The sequence below is a fragment of the Rhincodon typus genome, chromosome 12 (assembly GCF_021869965.1).
Source record: "Rhincodon typus isolate 14 chromosome 12, sRhiTyp1.1, whole genome shotgun sequence".
Taxonomy (NCBI): Eukaryota; Metazoa; Chordata; class Chondrichthyes; order Orectolobiformes; family Rhincodontidae; genus Rhincodon; species Rhincodon typus.
In genome coordinates, this window is record NC_063343.1 from 44,155,725 (window position 1) to 44,181,167 (window position 25,443).

Consider the following 25,443-nt stretch of genomic DNA (forward strand, 5'->3'; position numbering starts at 1 on the left):
GTTATGACATTGGGGCACACACAGGACTAAATACTCACCAACAGGACCTTCTGATTCTTCAAGTGGCCTCTGATCCATGATGTGTCGGAACATAGGCAAAAGAAAAGCTATAGTTTTTCCACTTCCAGTTTTAGCAATTCCAATTACATCACGTCCACACATGATGGCAGGGATTGCCTGTGCTTGAATTGGTGTTGGTTTCTCATACCCTTGTCTAAGATTAGAAAACAATACAATTTTGCGATGTTGGCGAAAGCAGTGAGTGCATTTACAAAAGAATTTGAATATAGTAACTGTTAGAAAATACTCACTTTTTCAATGAACTTAATATCTTCATAGAGATCCCACATTGCACCCATGATTTAATAGGTTTTGGACAACCTTTGCCACGTACTGCAATTCCTTCTAACTCCAATCTGTATGCATTCACTTCTGTAAAGCAACAAAGAGTGAATCTATAAGAGGAGTTTAGTTACTTCCTCAAAAACAAACTATGGAGAATACTGAAGATCTGAAATAAAAACAGAAAATGTTGGAAATATTTGCATCTGTGGAAAGAAATACAGTTAACATTTCATATCAATGACGACCTTTCAATATCTTTGTACATTTCTCGATGTTCCTATAAAAAGTGCTTTGGGATATTCCTCTAATTTGAAGAGGCCATATGCAAATGAGTTTTACAACAGTGATCAGGCCAGGTCCTTGGCTCATTGTCTAATGAGGTTTCAGTCTTGCTGCTCATTTTGCAATATTTTTGGTCATTTGCCATTGCCTTACACAATCAGTGGCAGGGCGAGGAGATAGGTCCCAGATTGGAACAAAAATCAAACCCATACCATAACCTAACATCATGCAACTTATCATTTGAAGAAAAATGCATTTGAGTCATCATAGTAAACAGAAATTTAACTAACCAGAACACAAACTATAACCAAGGAGAAAAGATCAAATTGTGGTATTATGTCAAATAGTCAGGGTATGACAGAAATAAGAGAAAATTAACCAGTCTTAAACAGCAATTCATTCAGCACAAAGTCACTGCGATGGCAAGGCCTGCTTCAGTTATTCAAACTGGTCATGCAGTAGAAACATGGAGTATTATTTTGACATTTTTCTCAAATCAGAGAAAAAGCCGTAGCATCTATAACAAATCATGACACTGATTAATGTTTGGTAAATCATTACAATAGGCATGACGTAATACATAGAACTACACCAAAGGGATTGTAATGATAAACATCTTCAAAAGTGCATCAGAAAAAGCCAAGGTAACCATGGCTGTGATACAGTCAGCCTTATGAGTGGACAGATGCTTTTCTTTCGTGGAAATGAATCCCTTGGTGAGAAGGCAAAGCCAACTTCCTGAATGCTGCTTAGCACCTCTCCCTAGACAGCCATCACTCCTGCTCCACATCCACGAACTATCCCACCCACATGCAAACCCAACCCACTGAACAAGGAGAAAATTATCCAATTTCTGCTTACCACTTCACTCTCTGTGCCACCACCAAGAGTAGCCTTCCCTGTCCCTAGTGAGTACAAAGACAACTTGCAACCTCCACTCCCAATAAGCCAAAAAAAAATCAATCTTGCCTCTCTCCTCTCATAAGAAAAATCTCAAACTAAAGCCAGTGCTCCTCCTTCAACTCTACTGAAGAGGAAGGAAACATTCTTTACTTGCAAACAACAATTCACTTCAATTCACTGAGAAACATCTGAAATAACTTTCAGCTTCTCCCTCAAAAACAACTCAGTACTGCCCAAACATAGACAAAAACATTCTGTTTAGTTCCCTTCCTGATGAGAAAGAAGTTATCTATAACCTTGGCAAAGCAGATGGAACTGGACTCTGACCCACTTGCAGCTTCCAGTGTGGCAAAGTGATTGTAGTCAAGTGCCAGCCAATTTGAATCCTGGATCCAATAACTCCAGTTTTGTTTTTAAAGAAGGCTTTCCAGGAATCACATGACAGACTATTACTGCTTGCTTTGCTACAGACCCCTGTTGGCGCTGTTTTGAAGAGTGACCGGCTTTGATTAGCTTATTTTATCTAGTTCAATTAGAGGAAAGCCTGCTAACAACAAGCTGAGTTGGAGAAAAGCTTGTTAAGAATAAGCTTACAGGCTGAAATCTCTCATTTCTGAAACTAAAACCCTTCTGTTGAGTGCAGGGTAAAATCTATTTGTTTCTTAAAACTCTCTTTTAAAATAGCCCCTTCAGGTTACATTCCTGACTAAGCTGTATCAGCAAGACTTCAGACACTCACTGTACACAATTAGTGAATTGACAACATCAGCCAGAATGTTAGTGTAACAGACTTCTGAACATTCTATGCTGTATTCTTTTGTCTTCAAGAATAACCAATTGGTCAGCATTTTTTTCAGAAAGCCAATCTCTGCACAGAAATCTTTTTTCTTGTTTTCCTTAAGAGCTATATGTTTTATATACTTACAGGGTTGCACGTTTATACATTACTGACGGTTAATTAATTATTAAATTTTCATTGAATAATTTCTATTTAATAATAAACCAAGAATTTTGCTTAAAAAGAAACATGGTTGATAGATCTTTTTGAAAACCTGATGTGGAATGGGTACTTAATTGGTCATCTTGGCAACTGGAAAAATGTGTATTTATTTTTTGCTGCGATTTGTGGATAGTGGGAACAGAGTTACTGTGCACTCCTCTACCCTTCATCGTAATATTCTATAAAAAGCAACTGATACTAGATCAACTGCTAATTTTAAGAGAGAGAGATTACTTTCAGCTAAAACATAAAAGGGATAGATATGGGTCAAAGAAGTAAGACTGCAGAATGGTCATGGCCTCATTGAATGGCAAAACAGATTTGAGGGGCTAAATGCCCTACGCTTGTTTACAGTTGTGTAGTTCTTTAGGATGTCATGCAATTAAAAGTTCCGTGACAGTGATAACTAAAAGATAGTGAATACAACAAATGCCATGTAAGCTTTAAGAGGTTCAGAACTAAAAATCACAATTGTCCACTTGGTATCTTGTTTTTCCACCTGCTTTGTGGTGTTTCTCTTCCGGTTTGTAGCAACTTTCACTTGATTTCTTGGGCAGCAGGGATAAATGCAATTTTACTTATTCAATTTTTGGTTGAACGCCCCATATGGTCCAACCTGAAGTGTGTGCTTAGGCATCAATCTTGCCACTCTGCTAGTTTCAAACAATAACTAGCTACACTCACACTCTGACCCTGCTGCCTTGGCCCTTGCACCTCATACTTGAAACCTACTATCCATGAACTCTTTATTGTTTTTTGACTTTTTGATCATCTCCCCATCAGCCACACCTGTGTGCCCCTGCCACCAGAAACATCCTTCATTAGATCAACCACAGCAGCAATGATGTTTTATAGCAATTTTGTTTAGGCACTTAAAAGTGAATATACTAGACAATAAACATTATTGCAAACAGATGACAATGACAGGCAAGAAAAGGGCATCAAAAGTCCATAAGCTCATGAAATCCTTACCAGAATCAGTGATACAATCTTCTGGAGAGGCAAAAGAATGAATTCAAACTTCAGTAAGATTAATCTCTGCAACAACTCCCCCCACCCTGGGCAATCAATAACTAGTCTATGAAGCAACGGTGATCATTCTTATATTATGTTGTGTTTCATCTACCTTTTAGAAGAGGGGATCTCTGCTCAGTCAAGAAATGGACCTGCTCTCTTTTGAAGGAATGCACAGTCAGCACTCACCTCATGAACCAGCCACTTTTCTGTAAAAAGAACAGCCAAACATCTAACCTATCCTTCCATAATTTAAGACGCATCAACTTTGAATGACTTAGTAAACAACAGTCTTTTTCTTTAAACTTAAAAGCTGAGCCATTTTAAGATGACTTTTCCCACTTATCCTTCAGCTTGTTGCAGTGGACCAACAAAATTTTCCAAGCAGACAGCAAAAAAACATATCTGCCAACTCACTGTCAGCAAGGATACAGAATATCTTTCAGTAATATTTTTAATATCATGGATAGTCTACATTTCCTTTCATCACTAAGCTTACTTTCAATGTGATAATTTTCAGTCACATTTTTCTAACACAGAAACTGGAGTATTAGTCTAAAAAAAAGCAAAGTTCCCCAGTATTGAAAGCAACATTTGGCCCTCAATCAACACCATCAGAACAGATTGTGTTACCCTTTACGAACCTTGCTTATCAATTGTTTAAGGAAGAGCCACTGTAGTCAACAGGTGAAACAGAATTTGCAAGCTGGATAATTTGGTCAGAGTACGCAAACATAATGCCCATTATGAATTGCAACAGTCATAAATTTTGATGACAAATTCCCTCACCCAAATTTAGAATACAATTGCTGATATAAACCTGCAAGATTAGTACCTAGGCGCTATGTTGCAGTTATACCCCTTTGCTAAATTATTATTGTTCATGATTATATTCTAAAGAAGCACAAATCAAAAAAAAGGCATTAATTTCATCTCAGCTGTAATGCCACCTGTTAGCATTGTAAATACAAACCTTCAGCAGTCATTTTAGCAAGTTCAGGAACTTCAACATAAAAGTTCTTTCGGAATGGTTCATATTCTATTTTCCCATGATCCACAGGTTCCAGTAGCTTCCTCTGCTTCGTCTGATACCCTGTCAGTGCAGTCTGAAGATCAACTTCTTCCTCCTCTGAGGAATACTGTTCAGTTTAAAAAAAAATTAGCTCTGCAGAGTCAGTGGAGAAACTTGAATCATATGTTGAATTTTAAATTTCAAATACAAAATAATCTGAAATGTCTCTATCAGTCTTTTTCATTACCTCCATTGCGTCCTGGTCATTCTCCATCAGCTCTCCTTTCTTTTTCTCCATATCAGAATGTGGTTTTTTAGTAGTTACCACAGTCATGACTTTCATTACAGTTGCACCTGATTTCTGGAAACAAAAAACATTATTTTTTTTCTCTATTCATTTGTGGGATGTGGGTGTCACAGGCTGTGCTGCATTTATTGCCCATCCTAGTTGCCCTTGAGAAGATGGTGGTGAGCTGCCTTCTTGAACCACTGCAGTCCATTTGCTGCAGACTGACCCACAATGCCCTTAGGGAGGAAATTCCAAGACTGTGACCCAGCGACAGTGAAGGAATGGCCATATATTTCCAAGTCAGGATGGTGAGTGGCTTGGAGGGGAACTTGAAGGTGGTGGTGCTCCCATATATATGCTGCCTTGTCCTTCCAGATGGAAGTGGTCGTGGGTTTGGAAGGTGCTGTCTGAGGATCTTTGGTGAATTTCTGCAGTGCATCTTGTAGATAGTACACACTGCTGCTACTGAGCATCGGTGGTGGAAGGAGTAGATGCTTGTGGATGTAGTGCCAATCAAGCAGGCTGCTTTGTTCTGGATGGTGTCAAGCTTCTTGAGTGTCATTAGGGCTGCACTCATCCAGGCAAGTGGGTAGTTTTCCATCACACTCCTGACTTGTGCCTTTTTAGACGGTCGACAGGCTTTGAGGTGTCAGGAAGTGAGTTACCCACCACAGTATTCCCAGCTTCTGGCCTGCTCTTGTCGCCACTGTGTTTATGTGGTGAGTCCAGTTGAGTTTCTGGTCAATGATAACCTTCAGGATGTAGATAGTGAGGGTTTCCGTGAATGTCAAGTGAATTCCATTGAATGCCAAGGGGCAGTGGTTAAATTGAATTTTAAATTACAAGTATAAAATAATCTGAAATGTCTCCATCGTTATTAAAAGCGCCAGGCTTAAATACAGCAAGAAAATCTGAAGCATGGAAGTTTATAATAAAAGACAGAATCATTAATTTAACTAACTGAATCTTGTGAACATAAAACATTAATAACTTTCATGAATGATACAGCCTCCAATATATTTCATTGGTACAAAGTGGAGTGGACTGCTTACGGGCAGCTGATGTTCTCCTTCACAAGAGTTTTATGCAATGAGTGTTTACCACTCTAGATAAGTGGATAAATTAAGTATTTTACAAGTTCAAAATTAGATATTCTACTAAAAACAAAAGTCTCAGTCTCGATGATCTCCTTGACTTGAAATGACTGCATTAATTTCATAAAGCTGAGCTGCACAGAAGGTAAATTCTATCAGGTACTACACCTTTAGATAGCTGCTTAATTATCTGGATCAAAGTTCCAAATGTACAAAATGAACTGACTGTCCTCTAAAGTATTTAAAATAATTAAGTTAAAACAAAACTTGCACCCTGCTAGTCCTGACCAAAAATTCTTGAGGATAAACAAATGTAGATAATCAAGGTTCCACTGTAGCTTAAAATGTATAAATGATGGACATTATTATACTCAGCACCATTTCTATCTTCACTGCAGTTATTATATCAACACTTAAGAATAAAAGGTATTTTTTTCCTATTTTACCTGACAAAAGCAATTATCATTTTGGATTATCATCTCATTCAATATTCAGGAGTTACACTGTCTACACCTGACATTATTCTGGACTCCAACCAATCTCTATCCATATTCAATTGAAACTAGAAAAGGTACTTAAGATGTTTTAGGATCTCCACATGAGAGGTGGAACCAAGGTTCCACGAAATATCTCACCTGGCTTTCCAGCCACAAAACCACCAAAACAGGCATAAGGTGATCTGGGCAAAATCAAAACTTATCTAAAAAGCAAGCACTTTCTACTGTTAAGAATCTGGAAACGCACCTGCAAGTTATCAACTAGTTAGAACCAGCATTAATAATAGCAAGGGAATGAATTCCCCTTGAGACTAAGATAATTTCTAGGAGAGTAACTTTACCTTTTCACTTCCTCCTTTCACGCTTCCCATGTTAAACTTCTTCACTTCTTCCTTTATATCTTCCATATAAGCATCTAATGGATCCAATTCTTCATTGTCATCATCTCCTTCTTCTTTCCTTTCACCTTCTATTATTTCATCTTCATCATCTGTTCAAATAAAAATGAAAATCTAGTCAATGAGAGAAGAGCTCCGAGTGAGTGATAGCGCAGAAAGTGCAATTCGTCTAGATATGTGATGGGTTTTTTGTCTATGCAGACTCTAGGGGCCAAAGGGCCTCCTCTGTACTGTGTGACTCCATGATTATGACTCTATCACACTGAATTGTCAGAATTAAACTTAATTGTGGATATCTGAATCAAGATAAATCCATATGAATTAGACAGTGTAGATGAGAACAGTCAACAATTTTACATAGGATCTACAGGCACTGAAACAGGACATTTAGCCTAACCTAGTGTCAATGCTCCACTTGCACTTGCTTGCATGCTTCCTCAATTATTTACACAACTCTCTAATTCCTTCTCTTGTATGTTTATCTCACTCACCTTAAATTAACCTATACTATTGCTTGACAAATACTTCTAATGGTGGTGAATTCCACATACTGCCAATTTTTATGAAAAGAAGTTTCTTCAGAGGCATTCCCAAATTTAACAGGAAACAATACACTCCAGCAGAGAGAGATGTCTGTAGTTTCCTCTCCTGGCAATCTAGGTGAGGCAGCAGAACTTAATATGTGGATATTAAAAGGGGACAATATTTGATTTCTTGGGGATCCTCTTATACAAATAGCCTTTAGTTGTGCACTTTACCAAAACTGGAACTACTGTCCTTTCATGTGATTGATTAAAATCTTTTGTAATTTTTAAAACCTCTATTGGGTTATTCAATGGCTTGTTAGTTTGGTTGGTTGCAAGGCTAATTTATGTTTCAGAATAATGCCAACATTGCAGGGTTCAAACTCTGTCCTCATGGAGGCAAACTTCAATCCTGCCCCCTCGCCCTGTAGTAAAAATCATGGCATAAATCAGGGTTCTATGACCCCAAATAATCAAGGATGTTACCTGGATGAGTCCTTTCTGTTGCTTGCTCACCCTTCACAACATGTGAACCTGCTAGTTTAGGCAATATTCTTGGAAACCTGTTTTGAATCTACTCCAATGCCTGCATATCCTTTCCAAATATGACCAGAAATGCAAAGAGCACTCCAAATGTCTTCTAAGATTTGATGCAAATTCAGCACACATCTCTACTTTTTAATTCTATCAATCTAAAAAATGAAACTATGGTTCCGTTTGCCTTTTTAACTACAGTAGATTTTTTAGTGATTTATGTATTTAAACTCTTAGATCCTTCATTGCTCTTCTAAACTATTTATAATATAATTTTCCAAATCACATAAATGGCCTTCTTATTTCTTAGACTATAAAACCTTACGCTTATTCATGTTGAATTCTATTTTCTGTCTCAAGGGGAAATGTAAGAAATGGAAAATTTGCAATATCCCTCGTACTGCCATGCTTTTTAAAACAAGGTGTGACTTTGACACCAAAATTAAAACTAGAGCATTGGACCTGTTTGGAATATTACAGAGCAAATGACATGCATTCTGATCTAACACAAAATCAAGTAACTGCGAGTGCAGCACATTCATTCCAAGTACATACACAGTCATAGAATCATAGAAATGTACAGCCATCTGAAACGGACCATTCAGTCCAACTTGTCCATGCCGATCAGATATCCTAACTTAATCTGATCCCATTTGCCAGCATTTAGCCCATATCCCGGAAAACCCTTCCTATTCACATACCCATCCAGATGCCTTTTAAATGTTGTAATTGTACCATCCTCCAGCACTTCCTCTAGCAACTCATTCCACGCAATACCCTCTGTGTGAAAAAGTTGCCCCTTAGGTCCCTTTTAAATCTTTGCCCTCTCATCTTAAAGCCATGCCCTCTAGTTTTGGACTCCCCCCACCCTGAGGAAAAGACCTTGTCTATTTACCCTATCCAAGCCCCTCATGATTTTATAAACCTCTGTAAGGGCACCCCTCAGCCTCTGATGCTGCAGAGAAAATAACCCCAGCCTATTCAGCCTCTCCTTATAGCTCAAACCCTCCAACCCTGGCAAAATCCTTGTTAATCTGTTCTGAACCCTTTCAAGTTTCACAACATCCTTCCTATAGCAGGGAGACCAGAATTGAAGGCAATGTTCCAAAAGTCGCCTAACCAATGACTTGTACAGCCGCAACACGACCTCTCAACTCCTATACTCAGTGCACTGACCAATAAAGGCAAGCATACCACACATTTTCTTCACTATCCTATCTACCTGCAACTCCACTTTCAAGGAACTATGAACTTGCACTGCAAGGTCTCTTTGTTCAGGTACTTACCATTAAGTGTATACGCCCTGCTCTGATTTGGCTTTCCAAAATGCAGCACCTCACATTTATCTAAATTAAACTCCGTCACTCCTTGGCCCATTAGCCCATCTGATCAAGATGCTGTCGTACTCTGACGTAACTTTCTTCACTGTCCACTACACCTCCATCTGAAAACTCACTAACCATATCTCCTATGTTCACATCCAAATCGTTTTTATAAATGTTGAAAAGCCGTGGACCCAACACCAACCCTTGCGGCACACCGCTAATCACAGGCCTCTACTCTGAAAAGCAAGCCTCCACCACCTTGTCTTTTACTGTTGAGTCAGTTCTGTATCCAATTGTCTGGTTCTCCCTGTATTCCATATGATCAACCTGGCTAACCAGTCTACCATGAGGAATCTTGAACGCCTTACTGAAGTCCACACAGATCACGTCCACTGCCCTGCCCTCATCAATCTTCGTCGTCACTTCTCCAAAAAACACAATTAAGTTAGTGAGACACGATTCCCCACACACAAAGCCATGTTGACTATCTCTAATCAGACCTTGTTCCAATATAATCTAATACAACTCAAACTGAAGTAACTACTTTTTGACAATTTATATCCTGAGTTAGACACACGAAGATTGAACATGCATGTCTAGGTGTTCTAATTACCCTGCAAACAGAGACATTTCCAAATTTAATAGGAAACTATATACCCCGGCAGACAGAGATGTCTGTGGTTTTCTCTCCTGGCAATCTAGGTGAGGCAGCAAGACTTAATACACGGAAATTAAAAGGGAGGATAGATGTCGACTTGGACTGGCTCAGATGAATATTGTCCCACATGGGCAAATAATTCAAATCTTCCACTGCAGCAGTTTAAAGAGGCAGCTCACCATCATCTTCTCAAAGGCAATTAGGTATGGGCAATAAATGCTGGCCTAGCCAGCAAAACCCACATTCCATGAGCAAATAAACAAAATCATATTTATCCAATGATTCCCATTTCCCTTCTGCCTTTTTTATTCTATCTTCCAATCATCCAAAATAACCAACCGATAAACCTGGAAATATTTCCCAAATAAATGTTTTATCAAGGGCTTAGGCTATTTGGGCACAAAATAATCCCTGGCATTAACTAGAAAAGATTTGGGAGTTTGCTAAATGCCTTGGCCAAGATGTGTCCCTCAACCAACACTACCAAAATAGTCAATATAAGAACAGAAGAACTAGAAGTAGCAGTAGGCAATTCAGCCCCTCAAGTCTGCTCTGCTGCTTGGTATGATCATGGCTGATATCATCAGGGCCTCAACTCCACTTTCCTGCCCGCAATCCATAAACCTTCAACCCACTACTAGTAAGAAAATCTGTCTATTTCCTCCTTAAATTTACTCAATGTCCCAGCATCCAAATCCTTCAAAGATCTTACTGTGTTTAAAATGGTTTCCGTGTTGATTATGTGACAATAATCATTGCAATTCAAAGTAATTCATTGCAAGCAACACAAAGTCTATATTAAGAATTTTACCGTCATCATCCTCAAGGCTCCATTTCTTGCCCTGTTTCATCTCTTCAAGTTCTCTCTTTATTTCACCAATATTTTCAACAACCTTTTTGCGTTGTTCTTCTCTCCATTTCTCAACACGTTCTTTCCGTTTTCTCATTTCCTCTTCCAATTTACTTTGCTCAAAATTCTGTTAGAATTGATGACATTTTGATAATTAATGTTAATTAATTTCATTATGGCAGCAAAACTTGTCCATTAGTCTTTTCTCTGTCAATATAGGGTCAGCTAACTAACGGATCAGTTAGCACTAACGACATGAATAATTGCATTTCTGAAAACGAAAGTGAAAAATGACTAATAGGCATTACTTATTGGATACAAGTTCTAAATATTCACATTTATACAACATATGCATACCAATGCAAATGTAAAGATCTAAAGATTCCCTCCATCAAGAAGTCAGAAATTGGGATGTTCGCCGATGACCACACAATATTTAGCACCATTCGCAACACCTCAGATATTGAAGCAGTCCGTGTTCAAATACAACAAAATCTGGACAATATCCAGGCTTGGGCTGACAAGTGGCAGGAAATATTCACACCGCACAAATGCTAGGCTGTGACCATCACCAGTAAAGGACAATCTAACCACAACCCTTTGTCATTCAATAGTGTTGCCATCAGTGAATTCCCCCACTATCAACATCCTGGACGTTATTACTGATCAGATACTCAATTGGACTCGCTACAGAGAGCAGGTCAGAGACTCGGAATACTACGGTGAGTAACTCACCTCCTGACTCCCCAAAGCCCGTCCATGATCTACAAGGCACAAGTCAGGAGTATAACAGAATATTCCCCACTGGCATGAATGGGTGCAGTTCCAACAACACTCAAGAAGCTTGACACCATCCAGGACAAAACAGCCCCACATCCACTCCCTCCACCCACTGACACTCAGTAGCAGCAGTGTGTACTATCTATAAATGCATTGCAGAAATTCACCAAAGATCCTCAAGCAGCCCCTTCCAAACCCATGGCCACTCCTATATAGGTGGACAAGGGCAGCAGATACATGGGAACACCACCACCTTCAAGTTCCCCTCCAAGTCACTCACCATCCGGTCTTGGAAATATATCACTGTTCTTTTATTGTTGCTAGGTCAATATCCTGGAATTCCCTCCCTAATGGCACTATGGGTCAATGCACAGCAGGTGGACTGCAGTAGTACAAGAAGGCAGCTCACCACCACATTCTCAAGGGCAAGTAGGGACAGGCAATAAATGCTGGCCAGCCAGCAATGCTCACATCCCACAAAATGAATAAATTAAAAACAAGTGATGGAGAAACTCAGCATGTCTGGCAGTATCTGGAGAGAAAAATAAAGTTAACCTTTTGATGTAAATGACTTTTCTTTGAAACGGGGTGGAGGGGTCACCTGAAAGTATTGTCTACATAGATCATAGATGATGATAAGGGTACCTTCAGAAACTGAAAATCAGATGCTTAAATACTAAACAAGATCCTTTCCTTGTTGGATAGTTTATTTGCAAGATGCACCATTACAGATTTCCCAATTACTAACTTAATGTCCAAGTTTTCAGCCATTATAGCCTTTTAAAAACCAACGAAATTAAATCTAATCAAATCAAGTTAACAAGTAATAGCCCTTAAAGGATTCAGGACCCTATATATTTGCTTTTAAGATATTTTCTAAAGGTAGTTTCCAAATATGTTTGCTGTAACGAGGTAATTTCCCTAAACAAGCGTTACACAGCTCTGGAGCAGGTGGGACTTAATCCAGGTCTCCTGGCTTTGAGGTGGGGACACTACAGATGTGCCTCAAGAATCCCAAACAGGCCCCTCTCAAGGATATTTTCTGTTCAACCTGTTGGGAAATGTTATTACACACAACTGGAGCAGGTGGGATTTGAACATAGGCCTCCCGGCCCAGAGATAGGAACATTACCAGTGTGCCAATGAATGCACCAACAGAGCCCTTCTCAATTGTTCATGAAACAATGGCCATCACCTATGTATTTTTAACATCATCAACTACTAACAGGGGCTTCTGTGATGCATTGGTAGTGTTCTTAACTCTGAACCAGCAGACTCTGGTTCAAGTTCCTCCTGCCCCAGAGATGTGTCGTAAAATCTCTGAACAGGCTGATTAGGAATATCTAACCACTAAAAGACACAAGGGCTTCTTGACTTTATTACACAAATGTCATGGCTTGAGAGTGTGAAGAGAAATCCCAAAGAAAACTGTATTTTCTTCTATTTATCTGCGTTGAAGCTCCGCTCTTTTAGACCTTGCTGGACTTATAAAATGGCTTATGTTGATTACATGATTGCATTTACTGAAGCTTCTGAACCCCGTGCATTGTATAGACATCCAACTAAAGCTGATAACGGACTTGGAACGAGCCATCTGCTTCTAGCCAAATCTGGACAAAGGAAAGCATTCAAAATCCTTGATGTTTAAAATTAATTTTGCCTGGATGAGTGCAGCTCTAACAATATTGAAGAAACTAGACACCATCCAGGTCAAAGCAGGCCACTTCATTGGCAGCACACCCACAAACAAACATCCAGTCCCTCCACCACAGAAGCTTAGTGGCAGCAGTGTGTACCATTGACAAGGCACACTGCAGAAATTTACCATGGCTCCTTAAGCACTTGCAAAGTTCCACAACCACTACCACCTAGTTGGAGAAGGACAGCAGATATACTGGAACACTATTACCCCTCCAAGTAGAATTGGAAATACATCATCACTCCATCAGTGTCATAGGTCAAATTCCTGAAACTCCCTTTCTAAGGGCATTTTGGGTATGCCTACACCAACTGAATTGCAGCAGTTCAAGAAGGCAGCTCACCACCACCTTCCCAAGGGCAACTAGGATGGGCAATGAATGCTCAGCCAATCACCAATGCCTATAACCAGTGTGCAAATTCCAAAAAGGCTACAATGCTTTTAATAATTACTCACTGCCTTGCAATGAAAACTCTGATGGGGAGGTAAAGCTATACTCTCAGTTTAATGACCTACTAATTGGCCCATCAAGATGTGGCTACAGCAAGTGAAATGCTTGCCATGGTTGCATCACTGAAATCCAAGCTTGCTGAATTGTTTAAGTATTGGTAACATCCCTACCAGAGCCAGAGGGTCTGGGCTCAAGTCCCACTTGCTCCAGAGACGTGCAATGACATCTCTGAGCAGGATGGTTAAAAATATCTACAATTCTGGGATTCTAACTCAATTGTTGCTTGACCTCAGAGGGAGAGCAGGACACCAGGCTCAGGTGGCAACATATCTTGGACTCTCTATTTCCATATCTAAGTTTATGGCTGGAAAGAAGCCTAAATTTTATCTTCAAGAAGGAAAACTAGCAGGTGCAGCTCACCAAGGAAACTATGATTGGACACTGACCTCTAGAAAGTTGAAAGTCACATGAACTGGTTTTTAAGGGCTCCGGATTTACCAAAGCTTGTAACATATGACCCATCTCCTCTCCTATCTGCCTCCATTTCCAGTCTTTGTATATATGGATGGAATGGCAAAGCACTACACTCTTAATGTTTAATAAGCCCTACTTTTGACTTCATCTTAAAAAAAAATCAGAATCCAAAATCCAGGGTTTGAATGACGCACTTCGGCCTACATCAGTAATAGTCAGGAATGAAAAGGGAAAGGACTAAGTCAAACAATACTGTGCTGTTTTGGGCTTAAGAAGGGAAAATACATCATAATTGAGATTCATCCCATTTCCTCTTTATCCATTATGCAAGCAAGGAAATTACGAAGAACCTTTAGAAAACACTGATTTGCCTCAACTGGAGGATTGTATCCAATTGTGGGTACTCCAGAAAAGATTTATGAGAGGTTTCCAGGGATCAGGGACTTCACCTTTACCCGAGTTCTGAAAAAGAGCCATACCGCACTTGGAATGTTAACTATTTTGCTCTGCCAGATGTTGCCAGACCTGCTGAGTGCCTCCAGCATTCTGTCTTTATTGTAGATATCCAGTATCTGCAGTATTTTGTTTTCTTTTTAAATCATAGATCAATTAACTGGTTATTCATTCATTGGTGTTTTGGAGTGTCTTGCTGAATGTAATGTGGTTTTCACTTTTCTCTAAATCACAGAAAAGTACTTCATTGGCTATAAAGCACTTTGGAGTATCTTAAACCTGTGGAAGTTGCTGATTAGATAAATTCTGTGTTTCACTTACACTGACATCTTTGTCGTCATCTTTCTCCTCCTTTTTCTTCTCTTTGACAGCCTCATTGGTGACTTCTACACGGTCTTTAGATTTTGATCTGGAAAAATACACATAACTCAATTATTAGATATACTGTACAAAAACAGAAGTTGCTGGAAAAGCTCAGCAGGTCTGGCAGCATCTGTGAAGAAAAAAAAATCACAGTTAATGTTTCGGGTCCGGTGACCCTTCCTCAGAACTTTCGGTTTTTATTAGATTTACTGTGTTGGTCTAATGTGAACATGCTTAAACTGATCAATTTGAACATTTGTTTTTATAAATTATCTTGAAGAATATTAGCTAAACGATTCCTTCATCTAATGACCATTCTATTTTCTTGGAGAAATTTAGCACCAATATAATAAAATATAGTAAAAACAAAATGTTGGAAATATTTAGAAGACCAGGTATCTTCTGCACAGAGAAAATCTGATCTAATGTCTCAGGCCAATGACCTTTTCTGTACTGACCAAAGGTTAGCAACCAGAAACTTAACTTTTATATCTATGTTTCTCCACTTAAATACTGTCTAATTCTAGTATATTTAGCATTTGCTGTTTTTAGCTTCCAGCATCTGCGGTATTTTCTTCTGTATTAATGAATTATAATTTCAAGAAACCACATCAGTGCTCAAAATTAACCTAGTTTGATGCAGATTAAAGCCCATTTACTCTCTAAGTTTTTTTTAAGACTTTGTAGGGAACTTAGTATCCCAGCAACACAAGTTAAAATTAATGCTGCTTAACGTGTAAGTAACTGAAAATTCAGAAAGCAACAGAGCTAGGATTTATTCCAAAAGAGGTTGTAGGATTAAAAATAAGGCCTCCTGAACCTCTGGACACAGGGGCGATTGCCTAGCCTATTTATTATATAGGCCAGCTACGTGATTTTGCCTAAATCACGTACATGAATTTGGCCTTTCCTTTTATGCATTTGTGATGGAATGCTGGCATCACTAGCTAAGCCAGCATTTACTGCCTAGGTTAATTGTCTTGGAGAAATTTATGGCAAACTGCTTCTTGAACTACTGCTGTAGACGGTGTAGGGAAGACACAGTGCTGTTAGGAAGGGAGTTCCAGGATTTTGAACCAATGACAGTAAAGGAATGATGATGTAGTTCCAAATCAGGATGCTGAGATTTTTGGAGGTGGACTTGCAGTTGGTGGTGTTCCCATACATCTGGCGCTTCTAGGTAGTAGAGGATACAGGTTTTGAAAGTGCTATCTCAGCAACGCTGTCTTGACATGATGATGCATCTGGTAAATGATACACATTTCACCATGGTACATTGGTGTTAAAGGGAGTGAATGGTAAAGTTGGTGAATGGGGTGCCAATCAAGAGGCTGCTTTGTCTTGGATGGTATCAAACATCTTGAATGTTGTTGGAAACGCACCCACCCAGGCAAGTAGAGAATATTTCATCACGGAAGTCCCTGCGCAATAATATTTCTCCCAACTGTTATGCTGAGAATGAATGCCAATTTAATGCCACCTAGTGGTGGACCCATGTCTAGCAATAACTAGATTCAGACAGACCAAATCCTGCGTAATACTGTTGAGACCTTCATTATTTCATTTTTTAAAATCAATTTTCATTTGCAGCCATGAACTTGAGCCGAGAGCTGAAGATGACCTTCGGATTGTGGGCAGGAGCTTCTTTTTTAAGAAAAAGAACAAAGTGGCATTAGCTTATGAGTCAGCTATAAAACTGATTCCAGGTTATGTTTTTGTTTAAAAAAAAGTGCTCTACAATCACTTCAGCTCTGGAGAGGTCTTATGTTCCAGCAGATGTTGAATGTCTCCCATGGGGAGATGGTCAGTCTGGCAGGGAGAGGCCAGAATTTGAACTGCTTTTCAGATTCTGAAGGATTGTGCCTGCAAAAGCTACAGGACGGAGGTTACACTCCTATTATCAACATATTGAAAGTTCAGAGAAAAGAATCTCAGTTATCAGAATTGAATGAATATTCCTCAGAGCGTACTGGAAGATATTTTTGTGTATAGGTGTTGTCAGAAAACAAGCAAGACACAATCCTACATGCCAGTGATGTTATGGATTGTGGAGTCTGCATAAATGAGCTGGCCAGATACATCTCATTTATTTTTCCCTTTTGATTTATCATTTAACTGTATCTATTTGTCTTCGAGAGAGAATACGGACTGGATTAAAGATGATGAGTCACAGGATCTAAAATGTTAACTTTACTTTCTTCTCACAAATGCTGCCAGATTTGCTGAGTTTTGCCAGCAATTTGTTTTTGTTTCTGAATTAAAGAGGATTGGGTTTAAATCATAGACATTAATTAGATTACCTTGTGATTTAACTTTGCTCTACTAAAGCCACTGTATTATGCATAAGTTGTTACATCTTTTGTTTACGCTAGAGACCCGGTGTCTGGTATCAATTATTCACAAAATCTGGTACTGGTTATTCAAAGAGTCTGGTTAGGAACCATTAGGGTCTGACTTGAGGGTCACTGAGTATTTTAGTTTTACTGTGTTGCTGTAATAAGGTCGCTGTTGCTGCCCATCACAAATTGCCCTTGCACAGCTGCCTTCCTGAAGTGCTGGTTCACCTGGTATAGGTACAATCAGGGTGCTGTTAGAAAGTTAGTTCCAGGTTTTAGATCCAGAGTAACAGTGAAGTAATGGTAACGTGTCTCTTCATCTTAGAATGTGGGGTACTTGGAACACAAAATGCAGGTGCTGACATTGCCATTCATCTGCTTTCTTTGTCCTTCTAGGGTGGTACAAGTCATGGGTTTTTGATTTTTATTCATTCATGGGCTGTGGTTGTTACTGGCTAAGTCAGCATTTATTCCCCACACCTGTCCACCCTGGCAAAGGTGGTGATGAACTGTCGTCTTGAACTGCTGCAGACTTTGTGGTGTAGGGACATTGCGGATCGAAAGGGTTTTGACCCAGCAACAGTGAAGGAATGGCAATATAGTTCCAAGTCAGGATGGTATATGGCTTGGAGGGGAACCTGCAGGTGGCACTCCTACTCCCAGGTGGCGCTGTCAAAGAAAGGTTGGCGAGTTGCTCTTATGCGTCTCGAAGCATCTGCTGTTACTGTGAACTGAGCAGAATGTTTACGGTGGTGAACAGGATACATATCACATGGGCTGATTTGTCAAGGATGATGTTAAGTTTGAGTATTATTGAAAATGGCAAAAGAAGAGTATTCCATCCTACTCCTGAATTGTGCCCTGTAATGACAGATAGGCTTTGGGGAGTCAGGTGGTGAGATCTTCCCTGCAGAATTCCCAGACTTCAAACTGCTCTTGTAGGCACTGTATTTACGATAGCTGGCTCATTCAGTTTCTTGTCAGTGCTGGACCCCAGGATACTGATAGTGGGGGTTTAGTGAAGAAAATAACATTGACACCAAGGGGAGATGATTACATTCCTTCTTGTGGAAGTTGAAACTAACAACAAGAGTACACGAACACCAACTGGCTACAAAAAGACACGACCAATGCTCACTCATCTCAATCCACATGGTCAAGGAGGACCACCAATTTGACTGGGACAATACCAAAATCCTGGGACAAGTTAAGCAGAGACAGGCACAGGAATTCCTAGAAGTCTGGCACTCCACGAAGAAAGCCATTAATAAACACATAGAACTCGACCCCATATACACTCCACTACGAAGGAAAACCGGAAGTGAGGCAATCCAGCTCAATGGACTCCAGAGTTTAAAAACCAGGTGGGAAAAAACACACCGATGCTTCATCAGAGGCTGCACTGAGGAGGTTACCCAGCGTGGTAACGAAACGTCTGCAGGACAACAAACCAGCTCGACGAGCCAACCAACCTCAACACCCACAACCCGAGCTACAAATCTACTCCAAAACCTTAGAAGTTGTTTATTGTTTGGCACTCTTATGATTCAATTGTAACTGATCAGCCCAAGCCAAAATGTTATCTGGATCGTGGTGCAAATGAACATGGAATGTTTCAGTATCAGATGAGTTATGAATGCTATGAAATATGACCATCTCCGCTTCTAGTCTTATAATGGAGAAAGTCATTGATAAAACAGCTGAAGATGGTCAGGCTGGAAACACTTCCAGCAACGTCTTGAACCATAATCATCAATGTTTGTCCCAAGTATGGTTCCAACCAGTAGAGAATTTTCTTGCCGATTCCTAATTGTTTTGGTTTTGCTAGGGGTGCTCCATGCCATACTCCATCAAATGCAGATTATAGCTGGGTAGGTGCTGCTTGATAGCGGTAATGACACCTTTCATTACTTGCAGATAATTGCCAATGTTACAGCTGTGTTGAAACAATGTAACAGCTGGATTGGCCTAGGGTGGGCTAGTTCTGAAACCCAAGTCCTCAGCACCATAGCTGGGATCCTTTCAGGACCCACAGTCTTTGGAGTCTCCAATACCTGCAAGCCTTTTCATGATGTCACATGAAGTGAAGCCAGTTGGTTGAAGATTGAATCAGTAATGCTTAGGACTCAGGTGGAGGTTGAGATGGATCTCCCACTTAGCCTTTCTGACTGAAGAGATTTGTTTATACTTCAACCTCATCTTCTTCACTAATGTGCTGGCCTTTCTCATCACCTTTGAGCAGCCTGTTCCTCCGCCTCCTTCTCTCAGTTGATTAATTGTCCGTCACTATTCACAACTGGATGTGGCAGAAATGCAAATCTTTTTTAATCTCCTGATTGCAGATTGCTCGGGTCTGTCCAATGCATGCTGCTTTTATGTAGCATGCATGTAATCCTGCTTTGTCAGGTTGGCACCTAATTGTCAGGCTTGCCAGGTGCTGTGTCTGCCATGCTCTCCTGCATTCCTCATTGAATCGGGTTTGATGGGAATGGTAGACTGATGGACGTGTCAGGCTATGAGGTAACACACTGTGGCTGAATACGATTTTGCTGACGATGGCCCGCAGTGCCTCACAGATGCCCAGTATTGAACAGCTAAATCTGTTCAGAATCTATCCCATTTAGGACAGCAGTACTGCCATTTAAAAAAAAGATCAACAGCACCCTCAGTATGAAGACATGACCCCAGGTATACAAGGACTAAGCGCTGGACACACTCACCAATTCTGTTGTGGACAGATGCATCATTTGTCACAGGTAAATTGGTGAAAACAAATGTCAAGTGGGCTTTTTCTCTCACCATCCACCACTGGCTCAGTATGGTAGATACGCCCTTCACATGTGGAAAGCTCTCGTGGTGCTGCATTCTGGACTACTACTACTTCATCTCCAGCTTCCACTTCCGCTCAGCGACAAGTTGTTGTAGATCAGCTGTAGAGAGGTCTTCACAGTGGGACTCAAGCAGCTCATCAACATCCTCACTCTCCACTTCTTCAAATCCAACTTGCTTTGCAAGATTAGCACAATGTTCTTTGATTCTTGGGAGCTCCTCTGCCAGATCAAAGGTTTAAAAATCTTGAAAAATCATCTGGGAGGAGCTTCCGCCAAACTGCACACATGCAGTTGTTACTGACATCACTCCAGGTCTCCACAATAATGTCAATTGCATTCTTGATGCTAAAGCTCTTCCAGAATTGAAGAATACTGTCCTTATCCCCCTCAATGGGGTAAAATCAGCCTCTTAAATGTGTGCCTTAAATAATAAGCTTTAAAAGCTGCTATTGCATCCTGGTCCATGGGTTGAAGGACAGAAGTTGTGTTTTGGGGGCTGAAATAGCATTTTCATGTTTTCAGAAAGCTCACCAATGATGGGAGGATGACTTGGCGCTTTTTCCAGGATGAGGAGAATCTTGAAATCCAAATGTTTTTTCTTGCAATACTTTCTAAAAACATTTCCCAAAACATCAGGAATAAGATCACCAATGGAATTGCGTTATAGCTAACACAAGTTTGCATTTTAGAAACAGCATTCCCCTATTAGTCAATCACGTTATAGCCAATTCGTGTTGCCAGAACATGAGTTTATAGCAGAACTCCCTATAGGAAGTATAATAGATGTTCAAAGCGAAGCATTTATTAAAAATAAATCATTAACACAAAGTTACGTAAATAGATGGGCAACTGAATTACCAAAGCCCTCTGATTTAGCATAATGATTACCTCTCTGGTGATGGAAGGAAGACATTTATTCAACAGAATATAAGCCCTCACGTAAATGAGTTTTGCATCTAACTCCATACACAATTTCAACTAAAGAATAAACTTTGCCCGTTAACTTCCCTTCATTTGATATTCTACACTGTCAAATAATACTCATAATCTTCTGAACCAATACCTTCTTTCCTTGCTCTTACTGCGGCTTCGAGAGCGTGGTTGAGAATGTGACCTACGGCTTCTGCTTCGGCTTACTGATCGTCGTTTTTCACGACTGCGAGATCTCCTTCTCTCTCGACTCCTGGAACGTCTACAAGATGGAAGTATTTGATTTTATTGATTGGAAAACCAAGAGATCTTAGCATCCTTCATTTGTTTAGTTTACTATCAAATACAGTTATAACCGAGTGGTAATCTGAATATCTCAAACTCATATAGCCATAGCTAAGTTTGTACAGTCATATAAATTCCCAAATTGAGTTTCAATTTAGTATTGCATTAGCTACTCCCATCATGAAAACTTGCTTACACTTAACATTTTCTATTTCCTCAACCAAGTGCATATAACAGGAGCCTCCCGTAAAAATATATTAATCAACTTACATTTTCAACATTGTACAGCATTGATAAAGTTATTTAAAAGAAACTAAATTTAAAGTTAGAAATGAAATATATTCTGAAAGGTACAAAGATGAAGTTGCATTCATATAGTCATTTATAATTTTACAATGTTAAAGCATTTCACAGCCCATGTACTTTTGAAGTGTATTTGCCATTGCAAGTAGGAAAACGCAGCAGTCAATTTGCACTTGTCAAGATCCCACAAACAGCAATGATATAATTTACCACATCATTTTTTTTGGGATTACATTGGCCTAGTGATAAATGCTAGCTGGGGCACTAGGCAAAGCACTCTGCTCTTCTTTGAAAAATGCTGAGGGACAGGAATCAGTATAACTATTCATCTAAAAGATCATGGTCCAACAGGTTTATTAGAAATCAGCGCTCCGAAAGATTGTGGTTTCTAATAAACTTTTTGGACTATAACCTGGCATCGTGTGACTTCTGACTTTGTCCACCCCAGTCCAACACTCGTATCTCCATATCACATCTAGAAGATGGCAACTTCAGCAATGCAGCATTGTCAATACTGTACTGCAGTTTTAGTCTACTCATTGTGTTCACGTGTCTAGAATAGGAACTAAACCAAGAACTCACCCATTGAAAGGTTAGAGTGCTACCAATAAGCTAAGGCTAAACCCTCAGACCAGATCTTGCAGTAGTAATTATGGTGAAATTTTCAGTGCTTGCTTTCATATACTTCTGAAACAAACAGAAACCGTGGACTTCTGTACATGGCAAGTTAAACATGGAAATCCTGAAGCTATCGTCAGTGACTCTATGCCTGCCCTTAAAGTTCACCATTAAAGACTTCCCCAGATGGCAATCATTGAAAACACTGGACTCATGGGAACTTGTCATTTTATGTTATCAGTCTTACTGTAAAGCACTTGAAAAAAAAAACACCTTGCTGAATGAGGTGCAACTGAGCTTCTTCTCTGGTGCACTAAGTTCTAAGTACTGATCAGCCTCACTGGTCCTAGACAATCTAATATTTATGGAATATGATTTTTTCCATTGTAATTAAAAAAATAATTTGCATTTAAATATATATTTTAGGTTATACCATAATCCCATGCACACGTCCCAATCATTGTTTTGCTTCCAAAAATCTTCACTGAAAGTGAAGGATAATCAGTATATTTTACATCCTGGTTTGCTGTTTGTGAGAATATTTCAATGTGATTGGCTGCTTACCTGACTGGATGACATCACAGTTGCATGCTTAGAGATCCTTTTGACTTTGCGTCAAGATCAAACTGATGTTGGGAAAAGAGAAATCCACTCCACAGAGATCATAAAATCTTTGTGGGCAGCTTTCTTCAAAGTCAGCAGTCAGTTAACTGCAAAACCTAGTCCTAACATTAGGTAAAGTTTAAATGGCTATCTACTCACTTTGGTGTGACCACTGACATTCTGCATCTCTGCGGTATTCTGTGTGAGATAAAACTAAATAAACAATTGGAATGTAAGCGGAAAACAGCACATAGTCAAAAATAAATTATACTCAGCTTTACATCTTGCATTAGACAACATAAGGGGGCTAAAATTACATAGATTTTTCAGGGATTCAGTGTGGCTGCTATTTGTTCCACCATTTAAGAAGAATAACCACATTTTCTGTTACATAGCGACTTTAAGACATTTTGTTATGTTTTCAAGATTCACAAATCCACTGAATCCTGCCACTTACACTGCCACACCACAATCTACAAAATGTAAATAACAAATCAGTGGGATAATCACAAAGCACCATTCTGGTAACAGCCAGTTTCACAGTAACTTCATTATCGGTTTCGTTGCTGAACAACTTCTTTGTCGACGATGGGACATCAGATATGTTAACTCCCCCAAATGATTTATTGCAGAAAAGAATGAATTATCAAATACTAACAAACACAAGCACGTGTATCAGATGTTTTTTGAATCACTGTATCGTAGTGTTTTACAACAGATTGATTACAAATGTGAAACTTCGATCTGGTTCATTGTATTCTACTAGATCGATTTAAGGAATCTATTTACCTTTTAACTGAAAGTGTGCACATGAATGCATAGTAAAAACTTATATTCATGCAAGCTATGTATATTTCAAAATTGTCATCAATATTTACTGAATGCAAAGGACATCTTATACTGAAGAAAGGAACAGAGCTGATCAAAACACTCTGCAATGATATAAATTAAACAACAATCCATGTCGCAATCTAACAGAACACACACTAAGCTATTTACTTTATTCTCAATGGACAAACTTTTCTTCCAGAAATATTAGCCACCATCCACCATTACACGTAACATGAATCCCGATAAAACAGTATTAACAGCAAAAGCAAAGTGACTGTACAGATTATAATCGATCATTTGGGTAAAAATACTCACTTGAGAAGTCCTGTACAATGCTTTCTCCGTATATTTTAAAATATGCCCATGTTTTAAAATATGTCAGACAGTTTATTTCCCACATTTCTATCAAATATTAATTCAAAATAAGGTACTAAAAAATTTTTGAGCTTATCAAAATGCTACCATAGGCCTTAAATTGTTAACATTCAACCCATTAGAAGATAGCAGACAACAAACTTTTTAGCTTGCACAGTTATCAGTAACTATATTAAAGTATTTACAGTTTCACCATTATTGATACGTAGATCAGAGATGTCTAATGAATTAAAATCAGTTGACAACAAACTGTACAGAAAAACTGTTCTTTCATTTAACGTAGGTTTATGTAAGTAGTCAAAGGCTGCTACTTGCATAGGTTAAAAATAGAAAGCATTAGAAATACTCAGAAGGTTGGACAGTGCCTGTGTAAAGAGAAACAGTTAACAACGAGTCATTCATTAATGGTTCTGACTGAACTGAAGCTGCTAGGCCTGCTCAGCATTTCCAGCACCTTCTGTTATTATTTCAGAGTTCCTGTATCCAAACTGTTTTGATGTTATTTTACTGCTATAAGCAATGCTAAAAACCAAAAAGCCCATTATTTCACATCAATATCACACATAGTACTAGCGTACAATTGCAAATATTGCTCTGTTCAAAAGACCACGCCATAACTACTTTACAACTTAATTTAACTCTATCTTTTTACTCAGTTACAAAAGTTAAGTTTAAAACAAAAAGGTACAGATGATGACAATATATTTAATTTCCTTAAACTGCAAACATCCAAAAAGGAGGACTCAGGTAATCAATGCAAAAAAATTTGTGGCATTTAAGAGGGATAAATGATGAAGAATAGAATAAGTTGTTTATTGGATTTAGCATCCACCAACAGGATATTTTCCCACCTATTTTGTTATGGCCACCCGTCAAGTTAATTCCAATTTTTCTAACATTCTTTTCTTCTTTATTTTGTTCATTTTTGTGGCATGTGGGCATTGCTGGCTGTCCAGCATTGTTGCCCATTCTTAGTTGCCCCCTTAAGTAGATGGTGGTGAGTTGCCTTCTTGAGCCACTGCAGTCCACCTGCTGTGGGGTGACCCACAATGCCATCAGGGAGGGAATTCCAGGATATTGACCCAGCGACAGTGAAGGAACAGCGATGCATTTCCAAGTCAGGATGGTGAATGGCTTTAAGGGGAACTTGAATGTGGTGGTGTTCCCATGTATCTGCTGCTCTTGTCCTTTTAGAAAGAAGTGGTCGTAGGTTTGGAAGATGCTGTCTGAGGCTCTTTGGTGAATTTCTGCAGTGCATCTTGTAGATAGTATACTATCTGCTACTGAGCGTCAGTGGTGGAGGGAGTGGATGCTTGTGGGAGTGTCAATCAAGTGTGCTGCTTTGTCCTGGACGGTGTCAAGCTTCTTTAATTTGTTGTTGGAGCA

General features: G+C 39.3%; 1 protein-coding gene across 5 annotated transcripts in view; it reads right to left on the reverse strand.

Moving 5' to 3' along the window:
- Positions 1-25,443, reverse strand: part of ddx46 (DEAD (Asp-Glu-Ala-Asp) box polypeptide 46) — a 223,793-nt gene that overhangs the window by 24,775 nt on the left and 173,575 nt on the right. For 2 of the 5 annotated variants that reach the window (XM_048603510.1, XM_048603509.1), the window contains exons 3-11: positions 23,011-23,064; positions 21,176-21,304; positions 14,904-14,991; positions 10,687-10,852; positions 6,778-6,926; positions 4,804-4,917; positions 4,518-4,683; positions 312-432; positions 39-214 (exon numbers count right to left, since the gene is read on the reverse strand). In XM_048603510.1, coding sequence (XP_048459467.1) covers positions 39-214; positions 312-432; positions 4,518-4,683; positions 4,804-4,917; positions 6,778-6,926; positions 10,687-10,852; positions 14,904-14,991; positions 21,176-21,304; positions 23,011-23,064 — 1,163 coding nt within the window. The remainder of the gene's footprint in view (positions 1-38; positions 215-311; positions 433-4,517; positions 4,684-4,803; positions 4,918-6,777; positions 6,927-10,686; positions 10,853-14,903; positions 14,992-21,175; positions 21,305-23,010; positions 23,065-25,443) is intronic. The other 3 variants (XM_048603511.1, XM_020511710.2, XM_020511695.2) reach the window with 2 other exon arrangements.